Source organism: Castor canadensis, chromosome 14 (assembly GCF_047511655.1).
Source record: "Castor canadensis chromosome 14, mCasCan1.hap1v2, whole genome shotgun sequence".
In the NCBI taxonomy this organism is placed as follows: domain Eukaryota; kingdom Metazoa; phylum Chordata; class Mammalia; order Rodentia; family Castoridae; genus Castor; species Castor canadensis.
In genome coordinates, this window is record NC_133399.1 from 91,751,249 (window position 1) to 91,766,227 (window position 14,979).

General features: G+C 34.6%; 1 protein-coding gene across 7 annotated transcripts in view; it reads right to left on the minus strand.

Annotated features, from left to right (window-relative positions):
- Positions 1–14,979, minus strand: part of Clcn3 (chloride voltage-gated channel 3) — an 83,958-nt gene that overhangs the window by 41,903 nt on the left and 27,076 nt on the right. Inside the window, exon 1 of one of the 7 annotated variants that reach the window (XM_020177592.2) lies at positions 6,325–6,630. The exons of 5 other annotated variants lie outside the window; for them this stretch is intronic. In XM_020177592.2, the coding sequence (XP_020033181.1) occupies positions 6,325–6,403 (79 nt within the window). In that variant the 5' untranslated portion in view covers positions 6,404–6,630. Of the gene's footprint in view, positions 1–6,324; positions 6,631–14,979 lie in introns of those variants that run through there. One more of the 7 variants, XM_020177590.2, reaches the window with a different exon arrangement.

Genomic DNA, 14,979 nt, shown 5'->3' on the forward strand with positions numbered 1-14,979 from the left:
TCATGGTTCGAAAGCCATGCCCTATCTCGACAAATACCCAATCAAAAAAGGGCTGATGGAGTGGCTCAAATGGAAAGCACCTGCCTAGCAAGTGTGAGGCTCTGAGTTTAAACCCCAGTACCTCCAAAAATTTTTTTAAAATAAATAAACAAAACCCTGCCTGCTTGGTATATGAATCTTGAGTATAGAGTTATAAAGACAGTTGGGGCTGATTAATTTTAAAATCTGAACCTTCAGAGGGATACCAGATAGCTCCTGGTACCTACATCTCCACATCTTAAGATTCTGAGAATGCAAAAATTGAAAGGTATTTAATAAATTTAAGGAAGACTGACCGACCACCAGATGCCAATGACTGCCAGTCGACTGTCTAATCGTACTACCTCTGGCTAAAAAGCGGTAATAAAAAAGACTGGAAAAAAAGATCACTATTCCTTCAGTGTGGCCTCGTGGAGAAATTCCATGACCTTAATGCACTTTGCAGTCAGAAAGATCTAGAGTCAAATTCCAGCTTCTGCTACCTATTAGCATTGTGATCCAGCACAACTTACTTATTAACCTCCTTGACGTGCCTTCATTTTGTCATCAGGACTAAAATAATCTTTCCCACGTAAAGGCTAGACACGAGTAAGGTGTTTGTGTCTAAAAATAACAACAAGCGTTTATTCAGTGTTTACTGTGTGCCAGACATTCTTCTTAATAGTCACATGTACTAGCTCATTTAAATAACAACCCTGTGAGATATGTATTATTATCTCTACCTTGTAAATTTTGAAAAGGCAGGGCACAGAATATTAAGAAATATGCTCAAGGTCACATAGCTAGTTAGTACTCCAAGAGGGATTCAAACTGAAGCAGTAAATACCACTATACAATACTGCCTAAGAATAATTTCATGGTTGGTTTACTTGTAGTATTTGAAGATACGTGGATGTCCTTCACACAGAGGAGGTTAAGAACAATTAGGCAGTGCCTTCATCCAAAACACAAATGTGCATATGCACTTAGCTGACGGACACGCGATGCAACCCTACCTTGCGCCATCACTATCCCTCCTCTTCCTTTGGCTCCAGGCATCAGACTACTTTTTCTTGTATTTAAAATTCTGCAATAAAACAAATGCTGCAGTGCTTTCAGTCCTGGGCAGTAGTTTGTTCCCAGCACTCACCCTCTAAGCTTTAGCAGAAATCCATGATAGTAACACACCTCCATTTTCATAGGACAGGAAGCCTACCTTTACCCCAGGCACAGCTAATGGCGCCTCCAATTAGAAAATGGTTTTCAAATTTTTTTTCTGATGGGAATAGAGTTTGAACTCAGGACTTCATGTTTGCAAAGCAGGTGCTCTACCGCTTGAGCCACTCCTCCAGTCCATTTTGCTCTGGTTATTTGGGAAATGGAACCTCTCAAACTATTTGCCCAGTCTGACCTAGAACCATGCTCCTCCTAATCTCAGTCTTCAGAGTGCTAGGATTACAGGAGTAAGCCACCATTGCAGGGCTTTGAACTTTTTTAACTGTGGCCCACAGCAAAAGTATTTCTTACTGACACAGCAAAACCAAAATTTAGTAAATGATGTTTACTATTTGATGTACTGTGATATCTCACTTTGCATTTTTCTTTTTAAAAATTCTGGTCAGAACCAAATCAATTTCATGACCAACCTGTTAAAACCTGAAGTTTGACACACACTGAACTAGAGAAAAGCAAACATTAATGAAACTGTCTGCTTTCTCATAAAAAGAAACCTTTATAGTCCCACCTACTAGTCACCAACATGGATTTGCTGAACTAAAAGAAAATAAAATTTTTTTAAACTACTGCATCTTAAACTGAGTATAATAGTGAATTCAGTCATAATGACAGCAGCCCAAGAGTGTTCTCAAAGAACATCCAAGTAACTATTCCATGAAAACACAGGCATTCAGTTACTAAATAAGACTGTTACTTACTACCTCTCTGGGGTCAATCTCCAAAGATGTGAGAGTAGTGATAATGCCATTAAAGTTTATACTAAGATTACTGTTACACCAGGAACACATAAAACAAATATACTTTTTTTAAATCATGAAAGAAAAACAAAGTAGAAATCTAACATTCCAAGTATTCTCTGACAACATAGTTACTTCAGTGTATTAATAGTGAAAGTCTATTCCTCAGTATGTATATATTTTTTCTCCCTCTGTAAATTTACTGATAAGGACTGGTCATCCTGGTAAGGGAGGGGGGGGGGAAAGTAAATGTTATAAATTGATAAGAGAAGTTCCAGAAAGTTAGCAGACTCCCAAATCAAAGATTAGAAAAAAAGCAATAGCAAAATAAAAAAAAGACCAGCATGCTGTCCTGCAGTCTGTAGGTGGTTAATTAAGTGTCTGCTGGACTAATTAACAGTATAAATGAAATGGATGCTCTTAAAATTTGTTCAGCCATCCCAATCATATTTAACATAAAAGACCTGGAAATTAATGCCAGATCCCAAGGAGACTGACTAAGATATACAACCCATCAGGACCAACTCATGTTTTCTTCTCTGTTCTGTTGCTACCTCAAAGAAAAGGTCACATCCTTAGGTAGAAATGACAGAGATCAGGCATACGTGTACTTGGAAACAAGTTCAACATTCATTTATGATCACTGTACATACAACCATCTGTATATTACATGATAAAAAGTTATGAAGTTTGCAGAAGAAACTAAAGTAAAACCATATTTCATCTAATTGAAGTTGTAAAGGGCTATAAAAAACTAAAAATTCAACCTATGTTCATTAAAAAACAAAATTTTAAAGTACAATTTAAACTAGCAGTTCTCTATATAGGCACACAGCAGAGACCTCAGTATAGGGAAAATGGGTAAAACTATAAACCTGGCAAATGGGCAAGAGGTTTGTTCACATTTTGAAATCTAGACACACAAAGCATTACAAATCATGAGATGATATAAAATTATTCATAGTAAAGTGCCAGTTATTTCTAGAAAATAGAACTAGAAGTAATAATAGTATTACAATTTTACTGAAGATTTAAAATTCAGATTCTGTGGGCAGAATACATTTAAAGACAGTATAAATTTATACATAAATTTAAAGACAATATACTATTGTTTATTTTAAAACAAAATAAAAAACAAAGTTTCTAACACCAAATAAAGAATCTTTATTTGTTCTTTTCATTTACAGACACTTAGCTGTATTAATTTTTCGGAAGAGATTTAAGTTTTAATTTTGTTTGGATAAAAAATAGGACTAATAAAAGTATACTAAGGACTTGAATCTTAAGATCATTTTAAAGGCTGCCTACAGAATATCCCTCTAGCAATAAGAATATCTTTTAATACCTGAATTTCTAAATAATGTGCAAAGAAAGCTAACTACTGATACTTTCAGGAGGGAAGAAAAATGAACACATTCACCTACTATATAAGGAAGAACAAAGGTTTCTTTAAATATATCTACCGTTTTTTTACAAGTTCCTTTACTAGCCCATGATAAAACTACTGTATTAGTTCTGATGTAACTGAACTACTCAGGGACCCACATACTTACTAGTCACTTACTCCTCTCATAGCACTTACTCATTCTGTTATCTCCATTACAAACATACCGTATCATATCCCTGTGTGTGCTTGAAGATGTCCTACTTTAATAACACTTGCCAAAAGGAAACTTATCTCTTCTCTGAAAATGCAGTCTAGATCATTCACAGTAATTTACAGGGGTGGGTTGTTTCTTTGTTTTCAACTTAGAAAACCCTCCTATACCCCATCAGACTTAAAATTCAGGTTATTATAAAAATAATACACCATGAGAAGCAGTGTATCTTATGATTATGGGACAAGCCAAATATCTGAATCAAAATCCTGATTTATTTTCTTACTATTTCTTTACTTCAGTTTGTCAACTGGAAAATGGAATTATGACAGTACCTACTTCACAAGGTTGTGATGAAGATACAATGATTCAACACATGTAAAGTACATTGAACAATATATGCCAAACAGTAAATTCTGTAAGTATTAGCTGTTATTAAACTATTATTATGACCCCCCATTCTCCATAGCATCTAGTCATACCTTATATACACGCAAGTGCTCAATAGTTTATTTCTAATTTCAAATTTACCCAACAAAGGTAATTTACCCAACAAAAGTAAATTTCTAATTTATCTAGCAAAGGTAATCCCCTAGCTCTAGCATTCAGGGACTTGGTAAACAGATCCATGTTTACTTTATCAACATCCTTTACAATTTTATATTTTCATTCTGACTCTTCTACTCTTTATCAGCCTAAAGATCTATTTATAATCATTGGGTTTTTTCTTCACAGGGAAACTGTTTTCTTGATTCATGTTGGCTGCCTATCTCCATATCACCAGCTCCTTTTTTTTGACCCATGGCTTCAGTGGGTGATAAATTATGGAAAACAAATAAAGTCCTGTCCATAGATACCAGGCTACTAAAAGTATGTCCTAGTTAATACAGTACAGTAAAGCAAGACTAATATCTGACTGATCTACACTGTATTACTTTTAAAAAAATTAGCTTTAATTAGTCGAAGTCTTATCAAAGGATAAAATAACCTATTGTGGCTGCCAAAATTGGGACCAAGTTAGGCCTTAGTATGATTCTTTTATTTATGAAAATATGAAGAGATTTTTTTTTAAAAAGCTTAAGTTTGCTAATATCGGTAACTATGCCTACTCTTACATAAGTTTTGACCTATATCTTATTATTTATTTATTTTGCAGAGACAGAGTAGAATGCTGGACTTCACACAGGGAATTTAAGTTTCTCAGGCCAGGCCTTCTACTCTAACATCATTAACAAGCGGATGTTGTAAGAGCGTAGAGAAAACGTGGCCTGTCTGGTTTCACAGTTTAATTACTGATTGGCAAATAATGTGACATCTGAACAATCGTTATTTATTCACCTTGTTTCCTGTTTAAAGAAATTTTGCCAGAAAACTGATTATGGGCACATAGAACATAGGATCAGAATATTAAGACTTAGCAAAGAAGAAAAAAATCTCTGAGTGGTAAGATTAGGAGAAATTATTCTTTATACTTTTAGGTATTTCCTCAAATGTTCTAACAAAACATACATACATATATTGGATATTTTATGCCACAACTCTGTAAAAGAAAATACAATGTATATAATGTAATCTTTATACAGATTTTTCACAAATATAAAAAGGAACCTTTTATGAACTACAAAATTCTACAGAATAATGTTACAACTGTCCAGAGCCTAAAACAGTATCAAACACAATGCAACTAATGAATTTGTTGAATGCATCTCAATTTTTTAAAGATAATGTAACTTAAAAGTGTTATCAGAATACAAAGTATATTTTAAATAACACAGCCTAAATATGTTCACAAAATCATGACTGCCTCATTTACTTCACAAATAAAACTTTGGGTTAAACCATGAAGTTTACAATATCATGCAGTAAATTCAAAGTAATATGGCTCATAAATGAAGTCATCTAGGTAAGAGATTTTTTTCTTAAAATATATTTTTTTCCAGAACAAATGCCAACCAATCTTAAGAGTAATCAATTTATAGAAAATGAATAAAAGGGTAGTTTAATTGACACACGTAATTAGTTTAAGGAGACTGAGCGAGTATCTGCCAAAAGATTTGCACAATTACTGGATGCTTTTCAGTTTTCTAAAACTACTGAGTTGTTTGTTTGTTTTTTTGATGTGTAAAAAGCAGCATAAATGTGTTATTTCAAATTTTACAAGATACCTGTGGAAGGCAATGTAGCATGCTAATCAGGTAAAATATGTATCTTAAATGAGAAATGTTAAAATAAAAATGTGTTCCTCTTTAGTGCCACTTTAAACTGCTCTAAAATATAGCTAAGAGCTTTTACTACAGTTTTACTTTATGATGTAAAAATCTACATGGCAAGTGGCAGCTGCTGAAATACAATAATACAGAAACACTTTTTGATTTCTCCGTAAATTAAAGGAAACATAAGAAGAGAGTTCTTTCTTAGGTGCCAGACAACACAACTTTAGCTAGCTGTAAAAGCAGCTTAATTCATTTTCATGGTTAAACAGAAAGAGGATTTTCACACAGAAGATGGAGTCAGAGCCCGATGTGATCTGAAGCAGTACTAATCTGCACAGAAAAAACAATCAGGGACAATACAGAACATTCTGAAGGTTGCATTTTCCCCCACTAACATCACAGGCAACTACACAACACACTGCAGCACTTAAAGGACAGCCAAGAATCTGCTTAAACTAGAGAACCGCCGGGCCACATGCAAAACATACCAACAGAGAATTCACAGCAAAGGGATGGCATTACCTCTTTTATGTAATTCCCTCAGGGGAATATTGTCTCCTCCCCCGTCATATGGCAAATAGGGATCAGAAGAAGCATCCATGATTAGAATTTTTAAAAAGTAGAGGAAAAAAAAGAGAAAGAAAAAGAAAAGCTTGCTAGCTTAAAAAGACAGTGGCATTTTTCCCACCCCTGCTGCAGCAGGCAAGGGAGATGCCATATTTGATGAGGATTAGAACTGTACAGTTCCACTCACTGAAGCAACTGGGTTCTTCCACAGTGGATGATGTCATCAAAGGGAAATTATTGCAGCCTGGTTGCTAGTGGCTACAATCTAGCAAGGCTTAGAAGGCGGCACAGCCTTCTTAATCAGGTCTTGCTACGTAGGATGATGACTAAGCGCCAAGTACAACAGACTAAACTGGTTTGGGAATTTCAAAGCACTCACGATACACAGCTTCAACAGAATCAGCCACAAGTGTAGTAAAACAATAGAAACATTATTGCTTTTTGATCCTAAGATAAATGTAAGGAAAAGTATTTAATTCAAAAATATAAAAAGGTAATTCTAGGTGTAGGCAATGTCCCTATTCATTTCTAATGTAGAAAGATAGGAGGCACACTAATAAAGCCATGTGTTTTTATAATGTAAATGTACTAATTGTATGCTATAATGCCATATGGATCATAAAAACTAAAACACATTGAAGGTTTTCTCAAGAGACTTGGTTTTAAGTCTATTTTAAATTGTCTAAAATGCACAACAGCCTTCCACTGAGGATTAGAATCCTCAATAACCGAAAAGTAGAATATATCATTTACTAATTCCCTCCAGCAGCCTCTTGTTTCCTTCCTTCAAGGAACTAGGTGGTTAAGATAGTCTAGCATTGGAAGAGAAAGGAAAAAACTTATCAGCACATGAACAACTATTGTGTATGTGTGTAAACTATGCAAAAAAAAAAGTTTACTAAGCAGGAGATTTTCTTCTTTCTTATCCTCCTAGGTTTTCCTAGCTGCTTTAAAATATATATACTTTGAACAAAATATTTATCAAAGTTAGGCACTCTCTTTGCTAAAATTTTTTATAAAATTCAGAAATAAAACTTTTTTGTTAGAAAATGTCATTCCAAGCAAAACTGAGCTCATTTGTGACCAGATTTCAAAATTTTACGACTATCTCTGAGGTGATTTTTCTAGACTGGAATATTATTTTTCTAAAATACCTGTTATGTAGTGACATTAAATGAAAAGGTACTGTCCATTAGAGACAATACTATCTTACTGGTGGGGGGGGCTATAAAATGTTTTCTTCAATACTGAATGAGAAAACCTCTAAGGTCTACTCCAACTCAAATTGTATACATGAAAACAGCAGATAAAGAAGGAAAGACAGAGATCTCAGAAGGCAGTAAAGAGACAAATTGTATTCAATTTGCCTATCACATTTTAGTTATTTGGTCCTTTTCTTAAATCAATTATATAGGAGCAGTTTCTATATTTCAAAAAGTTTGAACCTCAGACAAACAGCTTCTTACGAAGTCCACATGGGATTTGGGAGACAGGATTCCAGGAACGGAATACAGACTAAAATTACTACGACAGGAATAGTTCATCTAATCCTGATGTTGGCTATTAAAATTTGTGACAGAATAGGAGGTAGTAGGGTTTGGGTTTTTTTGTTTTGTTTTTCAATTTTTCTTGCAAAGTTATTTTAAAAGAGGAAAGCTTTGACAAAGTTAATTTTACTAAATTAGTTTAATGTAAATTTGGTCGTTTATGGTTCTTTCCTATGTTCTACTACCCTAAGATTTTTCAAAAACTATATATTGCCTAGCATTTATAATATATAGTTTTATGACACTATGTTCTCACACACCTTTACCTCTCTAAATTTTCCTGGTATTTGTAGGCACTCACCTGACTTGGTTTTCCTGATCTACAACTTGGTCATAAAGAGTGAAAATGAGAGAGGAGAGGGGGTGGCCCAAACAATATATACACGTGTAAGTAAATGTTAAAAAAAAAAAAAGTGAAAATGACAGCTAAGTTTAATTAGAGGGAGAATATCCTACCCTGCAAAATGCTGGCAAGGCTGTGTAAGTTTTGAGGCCATATTTGATTTATTAAGATAAAAAATAATTTGTATACAATTAATTTTAGAATGAACAATTATTGAGTTTTAGTTTTTTAAATAAACATTACCTTTGTAATAATAAATGTTAAGTTTTTTTTTTATTTTAAAAGTAAGCAAATCTCTTATGCTTCTGGGGTCCACAGAAGCTACTTTCTCTTAAAGAATCATTAGGTAGGCTGCAATGCTTTCCAATCGTACACAGAAAAGAACAAAGTACACTGGAAGGTGTGGCAAAAGAGAACTCTGGCACGGATTAGGTTTTGCTAGGATTGTAACTGCTGAATTACAATCAGGGTGGGGCTGAAGGAGAAGTGCAGAAAGTAAAGTCAAGAATTTCTATGTACAGGTTGGTGAAAAGGGTCAGGATAAACCCAAAACACTAAAATGGTAGTACACCTAAGGATGTACAAATTCAAAAGGGGAAGGTATTTCTATTTTCAGATGCATCCTAGATTCAAGTTATCAACTTGACAGGATTCTGAATAAGTCACAATTTCGCTATATCTTACCTGCAAATGGGACAAGGGTCAAGAATAAAGGACAAGCGCATCATAATGTAAGGTTCTTCTGATACTAGTGATCTACTTAAACTAAAACCATAGTTTTAAGAAATATGTAAATTTCAAAAGAAAAACTTTTTGCTTTAAACCTACCAATTTTCAGAAAACACAAGAACATAGGAATGAAACCAGGAAAACCCAACTAGGAAACAAACAGCCTAATTTCTTCAATAATTGGTAAGGGAAGAACCAACACATTTTTTTAAAGACTTAAAAGACATATCAATCAATTTTACTTTGTTTTGCTTTTTGGTGGTACTGGGATTTGAACTCAGGACCTCCTACTTGCTTGGCAGGCACTCTACCACTTGAGCCGAGCCCAAAGCCCTGGTTTTCTTTTTTGAGGCAGCGTCTCTCACAGACTGGCCACACACTGATTCATGATCTTCCTACCTCAGCCTCCTGAGTGCTGGGATTACAAGCAAATGCCCCCATGCTGGGCTCAATTTTGACGTACATGTTTGAACAATGGGGGAAATGTGAAACACAGATATTATTTTCAGAAATGAATATCTACCTATATAAAATGATATTTCAGAATTATTTCAAAACAATCAAGGAGGGAGTTGAGATGAAACAAAATTGTCCTGCAGTTGATAATTATCTAAACAAAGTGATGAGGAGAGAAAGAAAATAATCTTCTCTATACTGACAGTCTTTAAAAAATGGAGACACAGATTAATGAAAAAAATATATCCTTTCCTCTTCAAGTGCACATTAGTATTAGAAGCAGCAGGTTAACAACTGTAGCCTACAGTTGGTTAGTATGGATATGTTAGATTTGCATTTGGACACACTGTATGGTACTAAGCTTTAGCTTGCATTGCATTGTCAGTTCTCTTCCCTAAGAAAAAGTATTAGGAGAGGAAAAAAGACATACCAAAGCTTTTTAAGGACAAGAATTTAAATGCTACAAACTTAGATGTAAAGTTATTGTGGCACTAAACAAAGAAGAGCTGAAAATCCAAAGAAATGACATGCCAGAAAATAAATTGAAAAAACAAAATAGCTTTGTAATACAACTCATAAACATAAAAAGTTTTAGTTTTCCACATGGCTATCTATTTAACCAAATAACCTATCACAGAATTGAAAATACAAAGTTTTCTTTCACAAACATCAGATAAAAGTCACTTTTTCAAAATCAGAACTAAAAATTGCTAGTATTTTTTCAGGGGGTGGAACTGGAGTTTAAACTCAGGGCTTCACCCTTGCAAAGCAGGCTTTCTACTGCTTGGGTCACAACTCCAGTCCATTTGCTCTGGTTATTTTAGAGATGGGTGGGAAGAAGAGGAGGGTCTCCTGAACTATTTGTCCAGGCTGGCCTCAAACTGAGATCCTGACAATCTCAGCTTCCCAAGTAGCTATGATTATAGGCATGAGTCACTGGTGCCCAGCTGCTCATATTTTTTAATACCTAAGCAATTCCTTTTCAAGAGATATGTCAAACACACTCATACAGGAACACAAGACACAGGACTAAGTAAATATTTTAGAGTTATAATTGTATAATTGTTAGGAATATTTAAATCCCAAAATATGAATACTTACATTAAATGTAAATAAACTAAATGCTCCAGATAAGAGATAAACACTATCTAACTGGATTTTCAAAATCCAACTATATGATTATAAGGGTCTCAACTGAAACACATGGATGAAAAATGACTCAAAAGCAACTGGCACTAAGGAATGAGGTCATGAGGTCATGGCAAAGTGCTTTGCCTAGCATGTGCAAGGCCCTGAACTCAATCCCCAGTACTGCAAAAAACAACAACAAAAAAAGAAGAAGGATTTCTAAAACATATCATGCAATGGGCTGGGGATGTAACTCAATGGTAGAACACTTGCCTTTCATGTGCAAGGCACCAGGTATAGTCTCCAGCACTGAGAGAAAAAAGAAGTATACCATGCAAACTGTAACCCCCCTCAAAAAAAGGCAGGGGGCAATATCAAAGACAAGTTGAAGGATGTAGAGCACTTGCCTAGGAAGTCTAAGCCCCTGAGTTCAATTCCCACTACTGGAAAAATAGGAACATCAACAACAAAAATAAAAGTAAATTTTAGGTAAATAAATATAATTGGAAATAAAGAGCCATTTAAAAAATAAAAGTCATACAATTCACCAGGAAGATAGAACCTACTAACATGGGAATCAAAGTATCTATAACACAAATTGACAAAATAAGTTAATAGATAAATCTACAAATTTTGTGAAAAATTCTTAACATATCACTATCAAATACTTAATAGGAACAAGGAGAAAAAAATCAGGACGGAAAGAATTATTTTATCAGATTAACAAAAGTATATAGAAAACACCGTAACCAAAACCTCACTCACTCTCACAAGCTCGCACTCACTCACACGCTCTCTCTTTCTTACACACACTTCCTCTCCTTTTCATGGTATATATGGAACATTAAGAAAACTTGACTTTTTCCTGGGCCGCAATGCAAGTTAGAAAAAAACCTCAACACATTGAGATCACACAGTGTATATCTTCTCATCACAATAAAATAATGTTCTTAATTACTTAAAATTATAACCAAAACTTCCCCATATGTTTGGAAATTATGAACTACATCTAAGTAAGCCAGAGTAGATACTGCTGTAAAAATTTAAAGTAATACTTAATTAGTGATACTAATAGCAAAGTCTTATGGCATAAAGAGACAAGTGTCTGAAGGGAAATTTATAGCATTAAAGATGCATTTATCTGAATAAGGCTTAAAACTAAGAAGCTAATCATTCACTCCAAGAATTAAAAAAAATACAGCAAAATAAACTTATAGAAAGTAGAAGGAAATAAAACCAGAAATTAACAAAACAGAAGAAAAACACATTAGTAGAAAAGACAAAACTGATTTGGTGGAAAGATTAATGACTGATAGATCTACAGAGAAACAGATTAATGTGGGGAAGAGGAAGAAGAAAGGAGATGGCTATATATAGGAGAGGAAACAGAAGGAGAGGTCATGGAGTACAGGAAGGGAAAGGAGAAGACAAAAGAGGGGAACTTGGAGAAGATACTGATAACTATTATGAGGACAAAAAAGTAAACTTACAGTATAGAATAAGGATTGTAGAAACAGACCCGCCTATCTATGGACCCTTCGTATATATCAGAGGTAGGACCATACAAAAGTGGGTTAAAATAGGTGGTTTTCATAGTAACTGATGGTTTTCATTTTTTTTTATTAAAAAAAAATTTTAAAGCATCCTAAACTCACACACAAATACACCCGCCCCCTCCCACACACTCATTCACACAATTATGAACCTAAATGTGAAACACAAATAATGTCCTTACAAAATAATGTGGAAAAATATCTATTACTTTAGGGTAAAAACATTTTTCTTAAGACACAAAAAGCATAATCCATAAAAGAAAAGATTAAGAACATCTGTTTATAATATGTCCATTAGAAGAGTGAAATGCAAACCACAGAGTAGAAGACATTTACAACACCTTGACTCATTAAAAAAGACTGTATTAAGAAAATTTCTATAACTAAGAAGACAGATACTCCAACAGAAAAATGGACAAATAATCTGTTAGGTACTTCAAAGAGGATTTTCAGGTAGCATAAGCATGAAGAAATGTTCATCACTTTGGCTGCCAAGATGGTATAAATTAAAGCCATGATCAGAATCCATGATAAAATTAAATATCTGACAATACGAATGGCTGGTGAATGTAGAGTAATAAAGCACTCAACATTCCTGGTCTGAGCAAATATTGGAATGCCACTGTGGAAAACATAACCTATGACCCCAAAACATTCGCACCTAGGATAAATGAAATTTGTGCACATGCAAACCAAGATACATGCATAATATTCAAAGTAGCATTGTTTATAACCACCAAAAACTGTTAAGAACCTAAAGATCTATCAAAAGTAAAATGAATGGGTAAATTGTAATATATTCATTAATAAGAATGATATAGTCTAGAGCAAAATCATAAACAGCTACTATCTGCATCAACGTGGATGATTCTGGAAAACCACACTGTACAAAAGCAAGAAACAAAGGCATGTGTACCAGATGATTCCATAACTTTCAAAAAGCAGGCGATACTGGGCTGAGGATGTGGCTTAGTAGCAGAGCACTTGCCTAGTACAACATGAGGCCCCATGTTCAATCCCCAGTACTATAAAAAAGCAAAACAACAACAAAAAACAGGAAATACCTAACTATACCCTTGGATGCATACTTAGATGATCAAATCATAAAGCAAAGCAAGAAAGTGACTAGGGAAAAGAGAAAAGAATATTTATCTGTAGAGGAACAGGAAATGGTTATAATCAGGGGCTTCTAGAATATGACTATGCTTTGTTTTTTTAACCTGAGTGGGCTGCAAAGATACTTGTTTTACAACAGCTCATTAAACCATAAAATTTTGCTTTATACATTTTTTGATGTGTGTTATGTCACAATCTAGGTCTTTGAGTTAGAAATTTATCCTAAATATCTCTAATTCTACTAACATCGATGTGGATTTCTTCATCCCTATACTTAAGCCCTGCTAGTTTAATCTTATTTACAGTCTCAATCAGTTGCAAGTAACAAGTTTCATAAGTATCTTCAATGACTTTCATTTCTTTCAAGCACTTTTTTCTTTTTTTATGGGACTGAGTTTTGAACTCAGGGCTTTACGCTTACAAAGCAGGCACTCTGCCACTTGGGCCACACCTTCAGTCCATTTCTCTCTGGTTATTTTGGAAATGTGGTGGGGGGTGGGGAGTCTCTCAAACTACTTGCCAGGGCTAGACTCAAACTGAGATCTTCCTGAATAACTTCCAAGTAACTAGGGTTACAGGCATGCGACACTGGTGCTCATAGCTTCAAGCAATACTTCTAAGACAGAGGTGGAGTGAACACTGTATGTACAAAAAAATTCTTCAGTGCTTAAGTTAGCTTTTTAAATACTAACTTTTTGCAGAGCAATGGCAATAACTGCAAATAATATCTGAGGTACAAATCACCAGGTTCTATATATCATAATAAAAATTAAACCCACTTATTTTTAATGATACCAATTAAATATCTGATTAGCTTTCCAGTGGTATCTTTTATCCAGGCACCAGTTTATCAGGTTCTTTCTCCCCGTACATTTGAAATATCTTAAACTACAAATCACTTCATAAACCTACTAAGTTTTTATGTTAATTTTCCCGAAGTGCGTTACCTTACTCTTAAATGAACACACAAATCTAGTAGTCCCCTACATCCACGTATATTAAGTAGGTTACTCTGAATGAAGCAATCTGGAGACCCAGGTGCAGAAAATGTTTCTAAGGTAGTTGGTCACAGAATGTGAAGGCTATCAAATGTAAAAAGAACATGACCTTGCTTTGAATGAGTACCAGATGAACTTTGGAGTTATTTATTTCTAAAAATAATTCTGAGTAGACTATTTAAAAGAGTCCTGACCTTTCTCCAACAGATAGCCATTTAAATGGTAGCAGTAGTGTTCTGATAACTTCATTTTAAGAATTTCTGAACACCCTTTACCAAAGATTCACTTTGTAACCATTTCATACTTTCTAAAAGGTCTAAGTTTATGTTGCCAAATGTCTTATTCATTAGAACACCACCACCAATTTTTTTTTTCATTTTTCTTTTATTATTCATATGTGCATACAAGGCTTGGTTTATTTCTCCCCCCTGCCCCCACCCCCTCCCTTACCACCCACTCCACCCCCTCCCGCTCCCCCCCTCAATACCCAGCAGAAACTATTTTGCCCTTATCTCTAATTTTGTTGTAGAGAAAGTATAAGCAATAATAGGAAGGAACAAGGGGTTTTGCTGGTTGAGATAAGGATAGCTATACAGGGCATTGACTCACATTGATTTCCTGTGCGTGGGTGTTACCTTCTAGGTTAATTCTTTTTAATCTAACCTTTTCTCTAGTTCCTGGTCCCCTTTTCCTATTGGCCTCAGTTGCTTTAAGGTATCTGCTTTAGTTTCTCTGCATTA